The following is a 17,436-nucleotide window of genomic DNA, read 5'->3' on the forward strand; positions in this document are numbered from 1 at the left end:
TATATGTCGTATTTAAATGGACAGAATATCGACGTCAATAATTACCGTAAAAACACGCATTTAGCCTTAATCATGCCTTCATAACATACCTTGATTCTGAAAGGACGAAAACTATAGTTACTGCAATGACGTCCATCACCTTAATTATAAAATTATATTTGAAATGATAGTGACGCGCCGACAATATTTGTTGGTTACCTTGGCAACACGAGCGCGTCACTATCATAATACGCGTTTATCCTCATCGTCTGCCCATAAGTGATGAGAGTAAGATAGATACTGACAAGCATGTTCGATTGATTCTCTGTTAGTTTCAGCACGACCAGGGTTTGGGCATCGATCATCTCACTGTACAGGCGGAATACATGCGTGTTTGTGTAGCTACGTACATGACATATACATTTCAGTAATTATGTTTAATGATGCAGGGACGTTATTATGATCTATGGATACAACAATATAATGCTAATGTACCTATTTTGCAATAGAAATCAAGTAGTTAGGGATTCCTGTCGGCATTGCTTTGATTAAAACGAGTAAAATTATTTCTTTTAATTGAATGACTATTATTATAGAGGGAGGTGAATAACATTTTTTACATTTTGTATATATACTAACGACAGTAAAGGAACTAATAATTTGAATCGAGCTATCGTTGAGGTGTACATTAGTTGCATTTGAACGCAACATCTTGTCACACTGAAATTTCACATCCTGCATGAACGTGCTCACAGAAGAAAAAGTGATAGGGACGTCAATATACCTTGTTGCCCGAATGTTTGGCAAATAACAAAAGTGTAATTTCTCGACCGTGGAACAAGTACCGCTACACGGGTGGGGGTGTATGAGACCCGGGCGTGGCAGGCCTACAAAACGACACCTGGACAAGATCGTCTCATTACCTTAATTGCGCTACGCAATAGATTCAAATCTATAGAGAATAGAGAATTCCAAGAGAGAATCATGACCACAACCACCACCACCACCACCACCACCATCATCATCATCATCATCATCATCATCATCATCATCATTATTATTATTTATCAAAGAATGTCAATTAGGTGTACTCAAATTATGTTAGGTGATAACTAAATTACACTAACTATATATTTCCATATCAAAGAGCCATTATCCTGTATTTGTTTCCTGACGAAACACATTTGTATTGCTCGAATAGTGAAATACCCATACAGAAATAGAGATCCAGAAATCGTGCATGTAGTGACGTAACTATTCAGCATCAATAGTTATTGAAGTACTCTCCATCATCTGATCTATCAGGTGATCTTAACCGCGTGTCCATGTGGAGGATCATGCAGTGTTTGTATGTCAACTTTCCATCAGTTATAGGTGGCATTTTAGACAATAAAAAAAAGGTCAATATTGGATATTTCCAAAATATACACAGAGGTTGGGAATATATGAAAATATCGGGGTGGTGCTTAAAACGTGTAGCTGCAACTGTTTTGACGAAGGTCAAAGGGCTGTATGAAGGAACAGTGTTTAAGTAAAGAGTAATATGTACGTGTAACTGCACATTGCTGTCGCCTGAATTCATTGGCCTGGGTGAAGGAACAGTGTTCCAGTAAATCTAACATGTAATTGTAACTTAACATGGAGTTACATATCGCTACAGGCCAAATGCCATGTGAAGTTTACTGAGGAAACACTATTTGAAATTCTGGACTTCACCTTGGTAACATGTAAACTTTGAGAGTAAGACCTTTAGGCAAGAAATAGGCATTCCCCATGTGCACCAATTGTGCTTCCCTTCTTGCAGATTTGTTTTTATGCTTATAAATCTGAACTTCTCGGATTGGCAAAGTCAAAATAATGAAATTTAGCATGAGCGTGTAACTGCACACCGAGTTGTCGCCATAGGCCAAAGGGTTGTGTGTAGGTTTTACAGAACAAGGAAACATGTAGAAGCTTACCACTTTGTTTATACACAAACTATTTGTTTATTACGTGTATCAATCTTGCAGCTGACAAGTACACCAGGTTTCACACAGGACACTATTATTTCGACATCTAGACCTCGACTGAGAATGGACACCAAACACTCCAGCGATGGACATCATGTGCACCGATCTACGCAGTTGGGATACGATGACTGGCATCAGTTAAATCAGCGAGCCTGACCACGCGATCCCGTTAGTCGCATGGGTTGCTAAAGCGCAATACCAACCCGGATCTTCACAGGGGGTAACACAAGGTCTCTTAATGAGTTAACTATAAGGAATCGTAGTTCTCAGTATTGGTTTATGAACATATGTTTGCTTACCAACCTTTTATACAATTTAGTCCTTACAATACACCAATCATTACTTTATATTAATAATATTAGAATAGAATAGAAGACTATGAGAAAATGAATAGGAGCAAACCCATGTTCATTACATAACCTAGATAACCATCACAGAACGGTTGCATAGACACGAACACACATTCTTATTTTATAATATTACTATAGCAGTTACTATGTCCAATGTGGACTGAATGTCATTAGCTTCTAAATCCTGTTAGGAACATTTAAAATAGGAGTTAGGTTCGGCTAAGTTGGCAGTCCCAGCATTGTTGATCCAAATCGTTCGAACATCATCTTCCCGAGACAAGGGAGTTAACTGACTATAAAAGTCCAGTTTGCGCCCTTGCCGAACTTGGCTGGAATTATGGAGTTATATTTTGGCTGGACTAACGAGTCTATGTATAATCCAATGAAAACGACACCGAGTTCGTATGCTGACATGCAGATTTCGGTTGATTGCAGGATTTCAAAGGCATGTGTACCATCAACTCTGCGTTGACAGATATTTTCCAAATTATTTCATATTTTTAATCAAGGTTCTCATGTAATTTGATGCACTTCGCGAGGTAAGACGCCTTTTTTACAATATAGGTCTTGGTTATCGATCAGATAGTCTTGACTGGGCGCCGCAATTTTGTTTGAAGCAAATACAAATAGTATTATAGGTGGATTCTGATTAGTCAGTAGGAGGGACATAACTCGTAATAGTCACTGGTGGTTGGTTCTACGATCGAGCCACGAAATTCCACCCAAGTTCGACAAGGGTAGAAACTGGATTTTTGTAGTCAGTTAACTCTCTTGCCTCCGGAAGATGTGTAAACACAAAGTCTTGTATAGGTATATCAATCCGTTTCATGATTTGATAAAATGACTCATTTTCACACAAGGCACTAAAAACATGGGACCTTCGTTAATCTGAAAAAGCCTGCTTTCCAAGCGATTACTGTTGGGAACATCTAAAAATATACAAAGGACATTTCTCTGTACCATTGGCACGTGAGTTTCGTTAATCCGAACAGTTACCGTCCGGATTAACGAGGTTTCACGTGACAAGCGAACATCCTGGCAATTGTTCCTCCTCGTCGCCCCTCCTTCCCACAGTCTATAGGGCCCCTGCTGACGACTCGCAGTCTGATGTTTCAAGTTCATTCCTCATATCCAGAGTTAGATCGACATCTTTGAAACTGAGAGGGGAATCAGCGAAGACGTCATCAACCATGACCTGATCGTCGGTAGGTGGCCATTTCACAACATTTCCAGGAGAATGGCGGTCCTTGAAAACGACATAAAACGTCTCCTTCTCCACAGGACTTGTGACCTCTTCGGGGTCGGACAGACTTTGGTACAAGGGAGACGGACTGATAGGTGTCTGTATGTCATGGTCGACAGACAGGTCATCGAGGCTGATGTTAAGAGGAGAATGAATGTTATAGTTTGGTACCGCTAAAAGGTTTCCAGCGTTGTGTTTTAGGTCATGTTTGCGTGTTTCTTCCCCGACCACAAACATACCTGCTGAAGTAACATCTGGAGTGGGGGATGGAACTGGTGTGTCCATTTTATAAATATTTTTTTCAATTTTCCTTTTTATGTCGTTTAAGGATTGGTCCTGGTTGATGGGATCCCACACTGTGGCATTCCGGTAGCCGTTGATGAGCATGAGAACGATGTCACAGGAATCGCGGTGGACGAGCGGATGCTTCCTGTAAGAACTGACCTCTTGGGCGGAAAGTGGCCGAAGACTTGGTAACGCGCTTGCTTGTCTTTGGTCCGACCTCAAATTACTCCCCAACGATGGCGTGACACTATGCGAAAACTTATCAGCACATCTACGTCTGTTTGATTTGATTTGATTTTCAAATGTGTACATGATCACAGAATCTGGCAGAGGGCTCGGCAATTTGAACCCTGGCGGTTTCACGAACACTGTCGGAATGTCCATTGTCCAGGCAGCGGAGAGATCGCGGTAGCTAGATGGATTAAAAACACTCTCTTGGCTCATTAAAAATAAGAAGATTTCACAGTCTGACAACGATTGACAAAGCTTGTGCGCGGAATAGTTGCTGGGCACTTTAGCTTGAATGCTGTATTCCTCTTTCAGTTCAGATGTCAGTTTAGAAAATGGGGACATAAGAACATCAGACTGCGACTGACCACTGATATAAAGTTTCGTTTTTCTCTGATTGAAATCAGAATCTTTTATCAGATCATCAATATCATCATCAAGGTCGTTTGTAACAGAAATGATCGGAATAGGTGGAGGTTTGACCTTGGCTGTACTCTGACCCCTACGGGACTTCCGGTCGTCCGTTTTGTCGAGAGGCACTTTCTTGATTTTTTTAGTGTCGTCGGATACAACGTAGGGTTTGAGGAACTCCCAGAATACGTCCATACAACTGTCCTGTATAAGACTTGGGTAGATGTCAAGGAGGCTTATCGCCGTGTTCAGAGTCTCCTGGTTCTTGCGCATCCATGCTAGCGCTCCGCGAAATGTGGGCCAGAAGCTGTGCAATTGCTGGGACCTATGCCGCTGAACGTAAGGCAACTTTCGACGGCGGCGGTCCTGCATGTGCTTGTAAAAGTTCATTCTGTTTTCAAGATTTTGCACAAATTCAGACGTCATTAAAAATGTATGTATCAACTTCTCATTTTAATAAATCCTCCTGAAAGCAATGCCGGTATCCACACAGGATAGATATTTCTTTATAGGTAAGTGCACCCTTTATGGGTCATGAGTGTCCGCTTTTTTTGTCCCAGGCCCTTTCTTGTGTATAATCCTGAAACAGACGAAGACATATTTGGAGTAAGTGAGTGGGGTTAACATCGCTTTGAACAGTGTTTCAGTTATATCATGACGTGTCTACGTCATGTGGGGGTAAAAAGTGATGATTATCTTATACGTTTACCACGGGTATGCAGCATGGTATGGAGCAAACAAACCTAGTGCTAACCGAGATTCGAACCTACTATCTTAGGTTTCTGGCACGTCTGGCGAACTGCGGCGTCTTAGCCAACTGGACAAATCATTATGAAACTAAAGAATAATGCTTAAAAAATCTTGCAAATATTGCAAAAGTAACAAAACAAAACTTATTTTGTATTAAGTGATGAAATTACTACACTTTATTTATCGCCACATATGAATAGTTATTTCGCCCGGATCTACAAGCACACACTACATTCTTATGATCACATACACACACCCTCTGCAACACAATCACACACTACATACCCATGATCACATACACACAACCTCTTCAACACAATCACACACTACATACCCATGATCACATACACACACCCTCTTCAACACAATCACACACTACATACCCATGATCACATACACACACCCTCTTCAACACAATCACACACTACATACCCATGATCACATACACACACCCTCTTCAACACAATCACACACTACATACCCATGATCACATACACACACCCTCTGCAACACAATCACAAGCTACATACTCATGACCACATACACACACCCTCTGCAAACCAATCACACACTACATACTCATGATCACATACACACACCCTCTGCAACACAATCACAAGCTACATACTCATGACCACATACACACACCCTCTGCAAAGCAATCACACACTACATACCCATGATCACATACACACACCCTCTGCAAACCAATCACACACTACATACTCATGATCACATGCACACACCCTCTGCAACACAATCACACACTACATACCCATGATCACATACACACACCCTCTGGAAAGCAATCACACACTACATACCCATGATCACATACACACCCTCTGCAACACAATCACACACTACATACCCATGATCACATACACACACCCTCTGCAAACCAATCACACACTACATACTCATGATCACATACACACACCCTCTGCAACACAATCACACACTACATACCCATGATCACATACACACACCCTCTGCAAACCAATCACACACTACATACTCATGATCACATACACACACCCTCTGTAACACAATCACAAGCTACATACTCATGACCATATACACACACCCTCTGCAACACAATCACACACTACATACTCATGATCACATACACACACCCTCTGCAACACAATCACAAGCTACATACTCATGACCACATACACACACCCTCTGCAACACAATAACACACTACATACCCATGATCACATACACACACCCTCTGCAACACAATCACACACTACTTACTCATGATCACATACACACACCCTCTGCAACACAATCACAAGCTACATACTCATGATCAGATACACACACCCTCTGCAACACAATCACACACTACATACCCATGATCACATACACACACCATCTGCAACACAATAACACACTACATACTCATGATCACATACACACACCCTCTGCAACACAATCACACACTACATACCAATGATCACATACACACACCCTCTGCAACACAATCACAAGCTACATACTCATGACCACATACACACACCCTCTGCAACACAATCACACAGTTCATACCCATGATCACATATACACACCCTCTGCAACACAGTCACAAGCTACATACTCATGATCACATACACACACCCTCTGCAACACAATCACAAGCTACATGCTCATGACCACATACACACACCCTCTGCAACACAATCACAAGCTACATACTCATGACCACATACACCCACCCTCTGCAACACAATCACAAGCTACATACTCATGATCACATACACACACCCTCTGCAACACAATCACAAGCTACATACTCATGATCACATACACACACCCTCTGCAACACAATATCACACTACATACCCATGATCACATACACACCACCTCTGCAACACAATCACACACTACATACCCATGATCACATACACACACCCTCTGCAACACAATCACACACTACATACCCATGATCACATACACACCACCTCTGCAACACAATCACACACTACATACCCATGATAACATACACACACCCTCTGCAACACAATCACACACTACATACTCATGATCACATACACACACCCTCTGCAACACAATCACACACTACATACCCATGATCACATACACACACCCTCTGCAACACAATCACACACTACATACCCATGACCACATACACACCCCCTCTGCAACACAATCACAAGCTACATACTCATGACCACATACACATTCCCCTCTGCAACACAATCACAAGCTACATACTCATGACCACATACACACACCCTCTGCAACACAATCACACACTACATACCCATGACCACATACAACCCCCCTCTGCAACACAATCACAAGCTACATACTCATGACCACATACACACCCCCTCTGCAACACAATCACAAGCTACATACTCATGATCACATACACACACCCTCTGCAACACAATCACACACCACATACCCATGATCACATACACACACCCTCTGCAACACAATCACACACTACATACCCATGATCACATACACCCACCCTCTGCAACACAATCACACACTACATACCCATGATCACATACACCCCCCCCCCCCCCTCTGCAACAAAATCACACACTACATACTCATGACCACATACACACCACCCCCCCCCCCCCCCCCTCCTCCTCTGCAACACAATCACAAGCTACATGCTCATGACCACATACACACACCCTCTGCAACACAATCACTAGCTACATACTCATGATCACATACACACACCCTCTGCAACACAATCACAAGCTACATACTCATGATCACATACACACACCCTCTGCAACACAATCACACACTACATACCCATGATCACATACACACACCCTCTGCAACACAATCACACACTACATACCCATGATCACATAAACACACCCTTTGCAACACAATCACACACTACATATCCATGATCACATACACACACCCTCTGCAACACAATCACACACTACATACTCATGACCACATACACACACCCTCTGCAACACAATCACACACTACATACCCATGATCACATACACACACCCTCTGCAACACAATCACACACTACATACTCATGATCACATACACACACCCTCTGCAACACAATCACACACTACATACCCATGACCACATACACACACCCTCTGCAACACAATCACACACTACATACCCATGACCACATACACACACCCTCTGCAACACAATCACACACTACATACCCATGACCACATACCTCCCCCCCCCCCCCCCCCCCCCCCCTCCTCTCCATCACATTCACCCGGTTCATATACATGATCACATACCACAGTCATCACCACCATCATCAGTCATCACCACCCTCTCCATCATAATCAGACATTTCAATTCGATGACCACATACCCCTTCCCATCCTACTGCCATCAACTGTCCATTACTGAAGTCAGCGTACTGTTACCGATCAATACCCGCCTGCTTTTAAAGCCTAACAAAGAGGAATTATAGTCCCATTACTACCCACCACTCCGATTTATAGAAGCCTAATTAAAATCATCCACACAACATCTCTCCCTGTGCTTGGATACTTAGATGCGTGTGGGATACAGTCGATGGTGCAATTGGTTCATGAAATATTGGAAAACATTATATGGCTTTTCACAAAGTCCTTGTTTGTGCAACGTTGGTTTCCATGACGGGTGTGAAAGGTATATGAACAGTATATCACAGCAAACACTTCGTATCTCGTAGCCCAATGCTCCACAGCATTATGAGCACAGTAGCAGTAATAATCAGCCCACATCTACATCACGAACAACTCCATACGGAGGTGTCGCGTCCTCCGTGAATATAGTGAATATGTCGTTTTTATCAATTACCTGATTTTAAATAAATATCACAAGTTTACAGAAATTATAACAGAAACCACAAAAATAGCGTTATTTCGGTCGATCGCTGGGACAATGAGATTAATCCAGGTAGAATCGTTTATTCAACACATAGATGTTGTTTGATCGCTTACCACTCAGATGAAACTGTTACAAACGCCGGTCTGAGAGGTTGGTTGGTTGGTTGGTTTGTTGTTTAACGCCGCACTCAGCAATATTCCAGCTATATGACGGCGGTCTGTAAATAATCGAGTATGGACCAGACAATCCAGTGATTGACGTCATGAGCATCGATCCACGCAATTGGGATCGATGACATGTATCAACCAAGTCAGCGAGCCTGATCACCCGATCCCGTTAGTCGCCTTTTACGACAAGCATAGTCGCCTTTGACGGCAAGCATGGGTTGCTAAAGACCCACTGTACCCCGGATCTTCACGGGTCCTCTGATAGGAAGCTGACAAAGCCATATGGGCGATTTGTTTCTTCACAAACAGTAAACTCTCACATCACAGGCTGGTTAACAAATCGTAAAGAAATACACACCTGTTCTCCAACAACGCAGTTATCCATTTGCTTTTCCTTGAACAAGGGTACTGTCAAAAATCTCCCTTAACAACACCTCGACACTGAATCCTTGTTGATTCACCGTCACGCCTTCAACATACAATAATTACTGCATGTACGCATCGTTCGTGAATAATATTCATTAATAAAACTGGTCTAAGTACACACACACATCGATATCCTACCAGAAAGTCTGGTTGTCCACTCAGTCAAAAAGCCATATCTGTCTGTCAGCCAAGTTGAAAATCTGCTGCGAATCCGCTGGTTTTGTGTATAACTACATTTGCGTTACCATGGCAATGCAATCGATTTGTCAGCCATGTAGGTAGGGTGGTCTGACTGAAAGGACAATAGATATCTAATTAACAGCAGTCCTTGCAAGTAGTTATCAAACACTCTCGAATACGTGCTAATGATGTGACTATATAGAATTACTTGTTGTGTTGGTTTCGGATTCTTTTATTGAAATAATTGGTCGGGATGTCGAAATACACATGGATATTGCCCCAATATTTAAAACATTAAAATTCCACTTTCTAATTATTATTTAATGTGCTTAAAATAGCAGGTAGGAAACTTATAAAGTGTCCTTGTGAGGTTTTTTTCATTTTTAACATATTTTATATAATTTATTTAGTTGATTGCGACAGTATTAAGTGAGGTTTTCTGTTAAATGTTACTTAGTCGGTAGAATTAAACACCCGCTGCTTTCTTTTTCGAGGATTAATTTGTTTGAAATAGACGGATTTTCCTTTTAAAAGGTTTCTGGCCCAATTTTCGAATTTAAGGCTGGCAGATCCGTCTAAACCAAGTATATATGTGCTTCAAGGTACCCGTGAAGATCCGGGATAGAATAGGTCTTCGGGAACCCATGCTTGTCATAAAAGGCGACTATATGCTTGTCGTAAGAGGCAACTAACGGGATCGGGTGGTCAAGGCTCGATGACTTGGTTGATATATGTCATCATGATGTCAATCACTGGATTGTCTGGTCCATACTCGATTATTTACAGACCGCCGTCATATAGCTGGAATAATGCTGAGTGCAGCTTAAACAATAAACTAACTACGAACTACCAAATATATGTGCAAGGCCTTGCATTTTGTACACGCAAACCACCTATAAAAAGGTGGTTATTATGACGGTAAGTGCCGCACGTTCTGTATTAATAACCTGACAGTTGATATAACAACAAGGGACTATAGTAATACAATAGCGATGCGTGTTAATTTATTCGACGGAACATTGCCTCAGTCCGTCTCGCTAACTGTATTCTTGATTGTATTTCATAATATGCAGAAGTTGATTCATTTACATGTGATGAGAAAAGTATTATGGTCATAACACTAGTCCTGCGCCATGACTGTGGAATTTATATTTCGAAAATATTATATTTTTACTGAAAGCATTGGCAAGTCTAGATTAAACTAACCAAGTCTAGTTTGCTTGATTCCACACCTATGATAACAGCATTAGAGGAAGGGTTCCTTCGAAGAAAAAAAATATGAAATTTTAAAGACATGTTTTCATTGTCTACCATAACACCTACACCATTTAGTTTGAAAAAAGGGGCGGTCGGGTAGCCGAGTGGTTAAAGCTTTCAGTCGTCACGCCGAAGACCCGGGTTCGATTTCCGACATGGGTACAATGCGTAAAGCCCATTTCTGGTGTCCCCCGCCATGATATTGCTGGAATATTGCTAAAAGCGGCGTAAAACCCAATGCACTCACTCACCCAGTTTGAAAATACGGTACCGGTGTTGGTTCATGTTATATTTTCTGAATGATTTGGCATCATGACAGTGATACATCCGAATGATACATCCACACTGGCATTTAACACATGCTATATTCATACGTTCTATGCGTTGATATTTTAATCCACTTTAAAATAATTGTGGCACTTGTTCTTTATATACTGTTTTATGAAATTAACCTCGTCCCACTTGGGGACTACCCCGCCGTGTTATCACGGGGAGAGAAGAAACTCTGGCACATATGATTCCAGTCGTTGAAACGCCACTTTCGTTGTCTGTTGGGTCAAACTGTATGATGTCGGTCCATCTTGCAGATAATGATTGGCATTGATTACCCAGATAAGCCAGATATATTATGATGTAGATCAATCCTGAAGGTAGTGATTAACCAGACATATTATGATGTTGATCAATCCTGAAGGTAGTGATCAACCAGACATATTATGATGTAGATCAATCCTGCAGGTAATGATTAACCAGTTAACCCAAACATATCATGATGTAGATCAATCCTGCAGGAAATGATTAACCAGATAACCCAAACATATTATGATGTAGATCAATCCTGCAGGTAATGATTAACCAGTTAACCCAAATATATCATGATGTAGATCAATCCTGCAGGAAATGATTAACCAGATAACCCAAACATATTATGATGTAGATCAATCCTGCAGGTAATGATTAACCAGATAACCCAAACATATTATGATGTAGATTAATACTGCAGAAAAAGATTACCCAGATAACCCAGACATATTATGATGTAGATCAATCCTGCAGGAAAAGATTACCCAGATAACCCAGACATATTACGATGTAGATCAATCCTGAAGGTAATGATTAACCAAACATATCATGATGTAGATCAATCCTGAAGGTAATGATTAACCAGATAACCCAGACATATCATGATGTAGATCAATCCTGAAGATAATGATTAACCAGATAACCCAGACATATCATGATGTAGATCAATCTTGTAGGTAATGATTAACCAGATAACCCAGACATATTATGATGTAGATAAATCCTGAAGATAATGATTACCCATATAACCCAGACTTATCATGATGTAGATCAATCCTGCAGGTAATGATTAACCAGACATACCATTATGTAGATCAATCTTGTAGGTAATGATTAACCAGATAACCCAGACATATTATGATGTAGATCAATCTTGTAGGTAATGATTGCCCATATAACCCAGACGTATTATGATGTAGATCAATCATGTAGGTAATGATTAACCAGACATATCATGATGTAGATCAATCTTGTAGGTAATGATTGCCCATATAACCCAGACGTATTATGATGTAGAACAATCCTGTAGGTAATGATTGCCCAGATAACCCAGACATATCATGGTGTAGATCAATCTTGTAGGTAATGATTGCCAATATAACCCAGACATACTACGATGTAGATCAATCCTGCAGGTAATGATTAACCAGACATATCATGATGTAGATCAATCTTGTAGGTACATGTAATGATTACCCAGATAACCCAGACATATTATGATGTAGATCAATCTTGTAGGTAATGATTGCCCATATAACCCAGACATATTATGATGTAGAACAATCCTGCAGGTAATGATTACCCAGACATATTATGATGTAGATCAATCCTGCGGGTAATGATTAACCAGATAACCGAAACATATAATGATGTAGATCAATCCTGAAGGTAATGATTACCCAGATAACCCAGACATATTATGATGTAGATCAATCCTGCAGGAAATGATTAACCAAACATATCATGATGTAGATCAATCCTGAAGGTAATGATTAACCAGATAACCCAGACATATCATGATGTAGATCAATCTTGAAGGTAATGATTAACCAGATAACCCAGACATATTATGATGTAGATCAATCCTGAAGGTAATGATTACCCAGACATATTATGATGTAGATCAATCTTGAAGGTAATGATTAACCAGATAACCCAGACATATTATGATGTAGATCAATCCTGAAGGTAATGATTACCCAGACATATTATGATGTAGATCAATCCTGAAGGTAATGATTAACCAAACATATCATGATGTAGATCAATCCTGAAGGTAATGATTAACCAGTTAACCCAGACATATTATGATGTAGATCAATCCTGAAGGTAATGATTACCCAGACATATCATGATGTAGATCAATCTTGAAGGTAATGATTAACCAGTTAACCCAGACATATTATGATGTAGATCAATCCTGCAGGAAATGATTACCTAGATAACCCAGACATATTATGATGTAGATCAATCCTGAAGGTAATGATTAACCAGATAACCCAAACATATTATGATGTAGATCAATCCTGCAGGAAATGATTACCTAGATAACCCAGACATATTATGATGTAGATCAATCCTGAAGGTAATGATTAACCAGACATATCATGATGTAGATCAATCCTGCAGGTAATGATTAACCAAACATATCATGATGTAGCTCAATCCTGAAGGTAATGATAGACGGAATTCCTGGACAGGTTAGAAACTGGTCACACTCGGTGTGTACATAGTGTTGTAGTTCTTAACACTTGCTTCAATAATCACGGCTCATGATGTCAATCACTGGATTATCTGGTCCAGACTCGATTATTTACAGACCGCCGTCATATAGCTGGGATATTGCTGAGTGCGGCGTTAAACAACAAACAAATCATAATCATTCAACATAATCAAATGTTGAAAAAGTGTTACAACGTTTATGAGATCATTAACAGAAGACATATTGGCGTTCAGTATTTAAACACCTTAGTTGCTTAAATGGTGTGCTGGCGTTCGAGGTTAAATATTTACTTCATTTTTTCTCCATATATGTTTCGGTTGTCATCTACTTGCTGTGAAGACGGCTAGATGTTCCTGTACCTTTGGTCAGAGTGATAATTGTGGCCACATCACTTGTGTTACGCACTAGATAACAAACTACAAGTTTTTTTGCGTAACTGACATTCAAGACGATGTCTACAAAACTTCACTTCCGAAAACATGGCATCTTCCAAGAGGAGAAACACTTAAGGGAGCTCAGTCAGATGTTATTGTTGTTCAAGGGTATGACACTGACAACCCTACTCGTGTCACTAAAGGTGTTCAATATTACCTCAACAATCCTTCACAATGACCTCCACCAACAATCACAAACTTAGTTAATTCACTTAGCGACATTAGGCCGGGTCTGTTACTTCAGTCAGTTGTTGTACCAGACTCTAAGTCCGAAGTGTTAACATAGCTTTGGCACATTTTCACGGGTGGCTAAGGCGCCGCGATTCGCTGTGCAGAGTTGCGTCCCTTGGGCACGCCAGAAACCTATGGTTGTGGGTTCGAATCCCGGTTCGCCCCGATTATGTTTCTAGGTTTGTCAGCACCATACCCGTGCTCGTGGGTTTCACCGAAGTGGTAAACGTCTGAGACCTGCATCACTTCGGGCTTTCCTCCCACATTAAGCTGACACGCCGTGATATAACTGGAATAATGTTAAAAGCGGCGTTTAACCCAACTCACTCACTCACTCACTCTTGAATACTGGAAACCTCACAACAGCACCGATGACACTTGCCATGCAAATTCCTTTTCTAAATTGACATGTGTTGACAATGTGAAAATTTTAATTACATTTTTTTAATATATACATTATAACATTCAAATTCCACAAGTATAAAGTTTATACAAATCATTTTTTTCAGATGCAAGATACAACCGGGAATGTGTTCAGGTGTGGTGTGTCCCTCCCTGTTCCTGGCTTGGAGCATCTCCTGACAGAACAGTCTACAATCCTAGATGAAACCCACCCCATGGCCTACTGGAAACTAGGGGCGGTCGGGTAGCCTAGTGGTTAAAGCGTTCGCTCGTCACCCCGAAGACCCGGGTTCGATTCCCGACATGGGTACAATGTGTTAAACCCATTTCTGGTGTCCCCCGCCGTGATATTGCTGGAATATTGCTAAAAGCGGCGTAAAACCATACTCCCTCACTCACCCCCTACTGGAATCTGAACGTCCAACTAATCCCAAATCGAGATAATACAACTTGCATATGACTGATGATCGGTTTCGACTTACTACAAACCACAACATCTACAACCAAATACGGGTGCAGTTGGCTGTAGCTGGCCTTCCATAGTGTGAATTGTTCGTGGCATGAGGAGTATCATCATCATTTAGAAACTCTTTATTTCAACCAACATGACTGGGATACAAAATGCAAGACAACATTGGATGATTTTTTTCTTCAAATATTTCCTTGACTGAATTGTCGGCTTGAATACATCTATACTGACTGAATTGCACCTGGAAAACTATTTTACCTGAATGGACTTCTGGTACCAAAACGCAGGTTATTAAAAACGATAAAAAAATTATTTTCTTATTGTAGTATTTATCTTTTAATATTGCTAATATAGTGTTATTTTGTATACTCAATAAACAGACACGATTGTTGTGCGGATAAATTTAGTTTTAGATGTGGGTTGTGTATGGCAAACACATAAAATGTTATTGTCGATTGTCATTAGACTTGAAAGTCTATTATGTAGGGATTGTATATATAAATATAGTGGAAAGGGTTAATGTGGACAGTCTATCAATACGCATAAACCATTACCATGTAGATTCTATATCAACACGCTTCATGTGTGAATTGTCTTTATAATGGGTTATGTTTCTTTGTTGTTTAACGCCGCACTCAGCAATATTCCAGCTATTTGACGGCGCTCTGTAAATAATCGAGTCTGGATTGTCTATCAATAGACATAAAAGGGCTATTGCGTCTATGTCTATCAGTAAACATTGATCGTTATTGTAAAGTGGCTTTATTAATACACATATTATAGGGATTGTGCAGTGCTAAAATCCTTCCCGTATGTTGTACACAATCCATAATAGGCTGTCAGGTCTATTGACACACACTCCACAATCTATTGATACACAAATCACAATAATCTTTCATGTTTATTGATACACAGTCCACAATAATCATTCATGTCTGTTGATACACAATCATCGATAACCCGCCAAATCTAGTGATACACAATCCACAATAATCGTTCATGTGTATTGATACACAATCCACAATAATCGTCCATGTGTATTGATACACAATCCACAATAATCATTCATTTTTATTGATACACAATCCACAATAATCGTTCATGTGTATTGATACACAATCCACAATAATCGTTCATGTGTATTGATACACAATCCACAATAATCATTCATGTTTATTGATACACAATCCACAATAATCGTTCATGTGTATTGATACACAATCCACAATAATCATTCATGTTTATTGATACACAATCCACAATAATCGTTCATGTGTATTGATACACAATCCACAATAATCGTTCATGTGTATTGATACACAATCCACAATAATCGTTCATGTGTATTGATACACAATCCACAATAATCGTTCATGTTTGTTGATACACAATCCACAATAATCGTTCATGTTTGTTGATACACAATCATCGATAACCCGTCAAATCTAGTGATACATAATCCACAATATTCTGTCATGTTTATCGATACACAATCCACAATATCTGTTGATACACTATCCTGTCTATTAATGGACGATCCACAATAACATCTAAGATCAAATGCTGAAAAGAAAAACAATTTATGAATGACCAAGTATATATGAACATTTTCGTCGCTTGATAGATAACCCAGAACCTATTTTATCTGCTGGTTTTAATTTTAATGTTTCAAACATATTTTATTAACATTAAAAGGTCAAATGGATTCGTCAAAAATTGCCTCACTCACGGCACATTTAGGACAAACAAATATACAGATAGCGGACAGTAGTGCAAATATTAAACATTGAAATCAATGCGAAATGTGCACAATACATGAGCCGGTACTATACTGTTACTACTATTATATATAAAATAATTCCGACCAACAGACAAATTAGCTTGTTACATAAACGAAACCATATTACAAGCATTTATGTATAAGCGCAATGAATATTAGGCC

The 17,436-nt window shown here is 40.0% G+C and overlaps 1 protein-coding gene across 1 annotated transcript; it reads right to left on the reverse strand.

The window, feature by feature from the left end:
• Window positions 1-1,711: 1,711 nt before the first annotated feature.
• Window positions 1,712-9,890, reverse strand: LOC124111964. Its single transcript, XM_046471889.2, has 2 exons — window positions 9,648-9,890; window positions 1,712-5,085 (listed from the first exon to the last, which is right to left on the reverse strand). The coding sequence occupies exon 2, from the start codon at window positions 4,929-4,931 to the stop codon at window positions 3,414-3,416; it is 1,518 nt and encodes a 505-aa protein (XP_046327845.2). The 5' UTR covers window positions 4,932-5,085; window positions 9,648-9,890; the 3' UTR covers window positions 1,712-3,413.
• Between the last annotated feature and the right edge of the window lie 7,546 nt (window positions 9,891-17,436).

Source organism: Haliotis rufescens, unplaced genomic scaffold (assembly GCF_023055435.1).
Source record: "Haliotis rufescens isolate VD_foot unplaced genomic scaffold, xgHalRufe1.0.p SCAF_3, whole genome shotgun sequence".
Classification (NCBI taxonomy): domain Eukaryota; kingdom Metazoa; phylum Mollusca; class Gastropoda; order Lepetellida; family Haliotidae; genus Haliotis; species Haliotis rufescens.

Coding starts and splice junctions, on each gene's coding strand:
- LOC124111964 (XM_046471889.2), bottom strand. CDS start 4,931: ATGACGTCTGAATTTGTGCAAAATCTTGAAAACAGAATGAACTTTTAC.